This window comes from Athene cunicularia, assembly GCF_003259725.1.
Source record: "Athene cunicularia isolate RWA chromosome 10 unlocalized genomic scaffold, athCun1 chr10_part1, whole genome shotgun sequence".
Classification (NCBI taxonomy): domain Eukaryota; kingdom Metazoa; phylum Chordata; class Aves; order Strigiformes; family Strigidae; genus Athene; species Athene cunicularia.
The window spans coordinates 20,490,599-20,498,206 of NW_020799112.1; the positions used below are offsets into that span (position 1 = coordinate 20,490,599).

The window sequence follows — 7,608 nt, forward strand, 5'->3', positions numbered from 1 at the left end:
AAACGTGGAGCAGAGAGGGGAGGGGAAGGCAAGGAGAGTGTCTCCTACCAAAGAGGCCACGCTGCCAGCACCTGGCACTCCCCTCCCTGGCTCTGAGCCCCCGTAACTAGACATTCATCGCCGTTTGGCTACAACAGTAAAACGCCCTTTGATCCAACAGAGACTTCACTACCCCAGTATTAAACTGAATGATTAGTTCCTATGAAATCTTTCCCTTCCCTTTACTTTGTCCATGTAGGGTCAGTTAAAATCCAACACTAATGTGGAAAAACAGAGGAAGGTCAAATTAGTCTCTACCAGTAACAGTTCATCAGATAAAGTCCAGCAGGAGAAGCCACATAATCAGGGGCTGTGATGAGTGAAATGTGCACAGATGGGCAAAAAATAAAAAAAAAATCCAAGATATTTTCTTTGATAAATGTAGAGCAAATAGCTCAGGTCCTTTGATTTGGCAGGACCCACATGCACTGAAGCACCAATATTTTATAAAATCCACATTCTGTAATTTTGCAATGGGAAAGGGACCTGTGCGAGAGATTAACACACAATAAACCCATGTTTATGAATCTGCTTTATTAGCCCTTAATCCGAGATGCTGCTCAGTCTAACAGTGGACCAACAGTGCCTCCCGATGATCAGAAGTGTAACTAACTCTTTCAGGTTCATGTATTTACTTGTCAGAATCTCCTTTTGTTTGTCTCCGATAGCTCATGTATTATTTTGATCACATCTCAGTGGATCTCTCTGCCAAGAAAGCTTTAATAGCGAACTCCAAAATTAAAAGACTAGCAAAGAACCAGCATAGATCTATCCCCCGCCAGACTATTCCGTTCTTAATTTATAAGCAAAAAACCTCAGTGACAACAAGACCCGAAACACGGATATCGAAGACCCCACGATAACCTGAAAATAGTGTTGAAAGTGTTCCCATTACCGCAGCCGTGACCATATGTAATACACAGCGATACACATAATGTCTCAGTTAAGCACACAGGTATTGCTTTTCTTAACCGACTGTGAAAATTATTCACCAAGTAAAATTAACGTTTTCCTCCTTCTCTGCCATCCTGAAACAGGTCCCGATTGTTTCAGTTCTAAGAATCTCGCCCTGCAAGCTCAGAAAAAGATCCTGAGTAAAATGGCCACCAAAACCATGGCTAACATGCTGATCGATGACACAAGCAGCGAAATCTTCGATGAGCTGTACAAAGTAACAAAGGAACACACAAGAAATAAAAAGGAAGCCCATAAAATTATGAAAGACCTGATTAAAGTGGCAATAAAAATCGGGATCCTCTATCGAAATAATCAGTTCAACCAAGAAGAGCTGGAAATCGTAGACAAGTTCAGGAAGAAGCTGAACCAAACTGCGATGACAATTGTCAGTTTCTACGAGGTAGAATACACTTTTGACAGGAATGTTCTTGCAGAACTTCTGAATGAATGTAAAGACCTTGTGCACGAACTAGTAGATCGACACCTGACACCAAGATCCCACGGGCGCATCAACCACGTCTTCAATCACTTTGCGGATGTGGAATTTCTAACTGCCCTGTACAGCCTCGACGGGGATTGTCGGCCATACCTCAAAAAGATCTGCGATGGAATCAACAAACTACTTGACGAGAAAGTCCTTTGAAACAACGCTCAAAACCAAGAAACCCAACCAAAAACTTCTCTGGAGAACTGGCCACCCTTCATGAGCCATGGTGAGCAAGCGAGCTTCCTTCCCATCAGCCTCCTGCTGCAGTCTCCAGCAGGGGCCAGAAGGTGCTCACCAGGCTCATGATGAAGTGGAACACTTCAACCCGAAAGCTATCAATTTTAATGTTGTGTGCAGATAACTCAGTCTTTTCCGAGGAGCGGAGTGAACAAGGCTGCTGATATATATTGTTCAGAAACAAGATTGCTATACACTATCCTCTTACTAGCTTTGTGTTCGAGGTTGAACATGTGAAAAGAAAGTAAATTCAAAACGCATGGCTATGTAGAAATAGACAGGTGAAGGCAAGAGAGCAACGCATGGACTCTACCACCCCCAGGCCCTTGGTGCGTCCTGTTTTTCTTATTTCCACGCTAAACTGAAAAAGCTTAGACAGAAAGTAGGGCTGTAATGGATTAAGCTCCCTCATTTCAAAAGGATCAGTAATCAATGTGAGAAGGCATCTGATTTTACACGGTGTTTTAAGTCTAATAGGGGAATAACAAGTAATACAAACCAAGTAGAAGTGGGAGGAAATTTTAAGAACTGCCCTGTGAAGCAGTATTTTCATTACAGAGTTTTGGTTTATACCCAGTAACAGAGAGAAGGTTTCATTTTAATTTTGAAAAGCAGCTCAGTGATTCAAGCTCAAAAAGTAACCAGAAAACTACAGTACTACATCAGGTTTGCATATTTGGCAACATCAGACAAGTTTTAAGCTGAAGATTGTGCTGCTCTTTGTGCTCTTACTGTTGTGCCTGACAGAACAAAAATATTCTTTGTGAAGATTTTTGAAATTGCACTTGTGAAGACACCAATGGATGGACAAAGCAAGGCTTACATCCCCCTCCCCCCTTCCCCTCAAAATATTCAGCCTAGATAAAACTCTCGGTTTAATGATGTTAATTTGTGCCTACAGTAAAACAGAGGTGTGATAAAAAAAAAAAAGTAACCCCAGCCACTGTGCTCACAGGGCCTCCAAGTGTAGTACAGCCACAGCAGTCTTGAGAGAGGACAAGAACAGCCTTAGTGACTCTGGGGAGCTTCAGGAATGATTTTTTGATCAGAATGTTTTCAGTGACTTCTTTTTTCCTTCTTTAAGCAAAATATACTGCTGTCTTCAAACTGAAAACATTTTGCCAAGAAATATTGGTTTCTGTAGTTTCGTTTGAATGAAGGGAGGATGGGGAGCAGATACACCAGCTTGCCACAGCAGCATCCTGCAGCTGGGTAGGTGCTGACTGGCTCTAATTAAGGGAATTATGTTCATCTCTCCTCTCCGTGCCCCCCACATCTTGTTCTCCAGACTCACCCCTAGCTACTGACGCCTCAGTATCATGTACCATCCCCTTTTAATTGACACGGACAGCAATCCATCCCAGTATCTGGAGGGAAGCCCTTCCTTATCACATGTATTATAATGCAGAGCTGCGTGTACTTGAAAACTGACAAAAAGACAAGAAAATACATTTGAAAGTTGTTCCTCTCTAAGGAAAAATTTCCAGTGTTGATCATTTACTATTTTAGGGTAAGAAAAGTTTCTGTTTCTCATTTAAATACTACGGTAGTAGAGAAAACCGTTCAGAATTTTACTGTTCTCTCTTTTCTCACTCCAGAATTAACTCTATTTTATCTCTTGCAACAACAATTTTGACTACCACACCTTCAACACAGCTCAGAGAGCACTCACACCCAAACCAGGTGTTCGCTTGGGCTGTGCTAGATGCATTTTTATTTGTTCCCAGGAGAACTCATTTTGGAGCCCAGTAGAAATGGCAGCGCAAGACACAGCAGCAGAGCAGTTTGTAACAACATAAATTTTCCCCACCTATTTCTTTTAACTATATAAAAAAAAAATAGCGTATTTAGTAGCAAGGAAGATGGACAATTCCTTTGCAACACAGCACAGTAACGAAACACCCACATTTGGGGTTGCAGGTTCAGCCGTTTGCAGAGCCATATTTACATGCACCGTTAGCTGCATTTTTTCCAAGCACGTACTTGTCAACTGATGCTTTTGAACAGTATTTATTGTACCCAACACTCCTGTCCCAGTGCACATGTCAGATTTTGCGTGTTTGTTTTACTTGTGGCAAACAAATTTGGTTGTTTTTTTTTTTTTAAAGCCAGGAAAAGAGATTATTGAACATTCAAGATGGGTAAAGGAAAGGATAATCCTGTATCTGTGACTTTCTTTTTGTGTGTTGCAAGTTATCAATATTCAGATTCTGGTATTTTAGACACACCAGCTGAACATCTGTTGTTTTATTTATAAATCTGAGTAGCCTTAAGGAAAGAGAATGTTTTCAAGTATTTCTCATACTTGCATATCCTGTATATTCATTGTTTACTTTTGTACTTGTAGCTTGGTATGTAATAACATTGCTAAACTATGGGCAATGTTCAGGTCACCTTAAGTATATGATGTATTATCATATTTGTGGATTAAAAAAAAAAATGTGTGATTACTGCCCTTTTTGATTCCTTTTGATTTATTTATTCTACCATCCCCTGTAAACTGAAATTAAGCCTGGAAGATGGACCAGCAGCCTGTGGCAGGGCCAGAGCAGATGGAGCTCTCTACCAAGCACCTTCTCGCAAGTTTTCCACGCTGTATTTAGCCCAGTGTGATTTAAATTCGACAGAAGACACATCCCTGACAGATTTCAAATCCCTGTCCTAAACATGGAGATGTTGAAGCATTCTGGTAGGTTCCAGCAATAGCACACACGTATTCCCCTATCCTTATTCCCAGAAAAGGCAAAATGTTTTGGCTGAAAGAGCTCAGGATTTGCCAACAAGTCACATGGCAATTACACTGGAAGCAATTAAAGATTGGCACAAAGAGAAAACTGTCAACTACCTTAAAATAAAAGTTGAAAGCAATCTTCCTAAGTGGTGCTTCGAGCCTCACTGCTGCTAAAACACTGCTGTCAGGTTAATTTTATGAATCGTATCATGGCAGGACACAATGCACTTTGCTTCATCACTGCCAAATTTACGTAATAAAAATTTTACTGTTCAAGAAACTCCCAAGGGAGTGACCACTTCTGGCATTCTAATGAAATTGTACATCACACCGAACACGTAATATTATTTATGTTAAAGAAACATTCTCACAGGAAGGCATATAAACACGTGGCCCTGAAGAGAACCAAGAGGTAAAGCACAACTAACTCTCCTCGCAGCAACAGAAATGCAAAAGCAAATCTTCACTGTTATGACTTAAGCAGGTCTACTTCCATTTTTACATGCCTCCATGCCGAAAAAAGACAACGCAGTCTTACCCACACAGAGAAGATAATAAATACATCTTTTTATGCTGAAAAACTACTAGTGGGACTCTATAGGAGATACCTGCCTTTCCAATATTCAGAAACCATCAGGCAGTGTCATTTATGAGCTACTTGCACATACAGGAGAACCTCAAGGCAGTGCCACCCATGACACAAGTTTGTTCTCTGGGGTCCTTACAGGATGAGAAGGGGTTGGGAACAACCAGCAGAAAGGCATGTAACACAACAGATGTGATTGATGTTTAGGAAAACATACTGCACACCATGCTGCCCTTGCACGAATTTTCCTCCCGAAGTGTTTCATTAAAAATATCTGAAAATACCCGACACCACAGTTGAAATCAGGATCTAATACAATCACTTACCTGCTGACTCCAAAATGCCTGGAACTCCGAGTTGCCCGTGGCAGAGAGCAGTAAAGCAGTGGCATCTCCCGGTACCTAAGGTTTTGGTCCGAAATGCCGTCAGCCTGCCAGTTCAGACAGGTCAGGATATACCCTGACTGGCCTCTGCTTGCCTCTTGAAAGTAAACTTCTTCATGTTAACTGGATTATGTGCTCTCTTCCTTTTAGCCTCCTTCTATGCACCTGATTTCCCTTTCCCTGAAAGCAGGTTAAACCTTCAAGATCTACTAAGCCACAAAGAAAATGGAATACCACAGAAGATGAAGATATCTGCTAAAGGATTTTCAATACAGAGCTAGAGGAAAAAAAAAAAATATTCTTTTGCGTAATTACTTACGCAGCTGTATTTCATTTTAGAGACAACTGGATAATGGATCAAGATCAGAGGGATCCCCAGCACTGAGCTGCTGAGGTTCTCAAGGGCCTCAGCTGCCCACGAGGCAGAAGTGCAGAGCAGGCTGCGCTCGTTACACCCCGACAGCCTCACGATTTAGACCAGGGCTGCAACCACCTTCATGCAGCGATGATATCCAACTGCCTCGACTCCCAACTCCTTCCCAGTGCTACAGCAAACGGCGTGTTACGTCAGCATCGGGCTTAAAAAAACACTCTATTGCTGTCAAATACGAATAAAGAGAAACGCTCAAGTCTCCCGTGATGCCTAAATACAAGCCTCACAATCCAGCAGTACTCCAAAAAGATCGAATAATGTGAGCTGGCACGGCACCAGTGGATTCCAGACTTTTGCAATGTTACGTTGTTTATCACTGTTCAGATGGCAAAGAGAAACAATTGGAGTAGAACACAGTTCTGAACATGCAGAAACACTGCTACGGGGGGTAGAAAAGAATATTTAACAAGCATCAAGCTATTTTATTTTTTTTAAATGAAACTGAATTTCATTAAATACAAGAAATGCAAAGATGGTGACTAAGAAAAACATCTGCTGGGCAATCTAAAAATAAAGACACAGGTACAATTCCCTGCAAAGTCCTTTATGTGATGTTAACATAAAGCTCTGTGATTCTGCATACTGACAGCTCAACGTACACTATCCATACGGTGAACAAGGTTATAAAGAACATGAATAGAAGGCAATATTGTCTTTTGCTGTTCTTTTTAAACACTAGAACATTTAACATCTCATCGCTGAAATGGTTTAAATGCATAGGCCACAAACAGATACTTCTATTACAGTTCATATGATGGCAACAGTCCCATTGCGTAACACAGATCTGATTTACCAGCAGGGAAATAGCTCGCTGGAAATTATCCCACTATAAATCAGTTTTCATTTATATAAACTGTCATGAAGTGCCAAGTAAACATTAAAGTATGCAGAACATTAAGTATATTTACAGGTTCAGTGCAATTCCTCAGTAAGAGGGTACTGAAACAGCAATAAAATATGATTATACTCGTGATAACACAAGTGGCTCGACAAAAAAAAAAAGAAAATAAAACCTATCAGCACATTAACTTCCTCATGATGATGTCATGAACATCTACCAAAACATTAGCAAAGTAACAGAATACCTTTTTTTTTTTTTTGCTTTACAATCAGTGTTTATCAGGAGAGAAACAGTAATGCTGAAATGTAACAAAGAATTTCCTTATCCCTGCTAAACACATAAAGAATTCTACTGTAGAAGCCATTTATACCACATCTGAACCGTGTACACAATCTTTGATGTTTTTAAATAAAAAACACAGCCAGTTATAAATAATATTAAACAGTGTTAAAGCTTTCATTTGAGCATCTAAATAAAGCTTAGTGGATTTTGAAGACTGTGAGGTTTCAGGAAGGAGACAATTGAGACAGACGTTGACGTGTGCTGCTCTGACTTAGATCCCCCTCCTGCCTTACTGCAGTTCCCAGCCACGCACTCACAGTAACAGCCACACCTGGGCAAGTCAAAGGTTTGAAGAGTCATACCGAGGCTAGAAATAATTAGGAGTGAAAATAAATTAAAATTTCCTCCATGTCAATTTTCACAGAGAGAGATATTGGCCAAATTTTTAGGATTGACTGGAGAGCAACGAACATGTCCAGTAACCAGCTACTAACTAGTGAATGTGTCCACAGCCAACCACCCCCAGGCCAGTCACCTCAGGCTCGATCCACGTCAAACTAGTTCTTTAGACATGCACAAATATTCAGTGACTGCCAGAGACCCCTAAGGAAAGGGAACGTGACTGAAACATG

At 40.8% G+C, this 7,608-nt stretch overlaps 1 protein-coding gene across 1 annotated transcript; it reads left to right on the forward strand.

The window, feature by feature from the left end:
* Positions 1-1,079: 1,079 nt before the first annotated feature.
* On the forward strand, positions 1,080-4,175 carry TNFAIP8L3 (TNF alpha induced protein 8 like 3). The gene has a single exon (XM_026856456.1). It carries the CDS (start codon positions 1,139-1,141, stop codon positions 1,637-1,639), a length of 501 nt encoding a protein of 166 aa, XP_026712257.1. The 5' UTR covers positions 1,080-1,138; the 3' UTR covers positions 1,640-4,175.
* Positions 4,176-7,608: the final 3,433 nt, after the last annotated feature.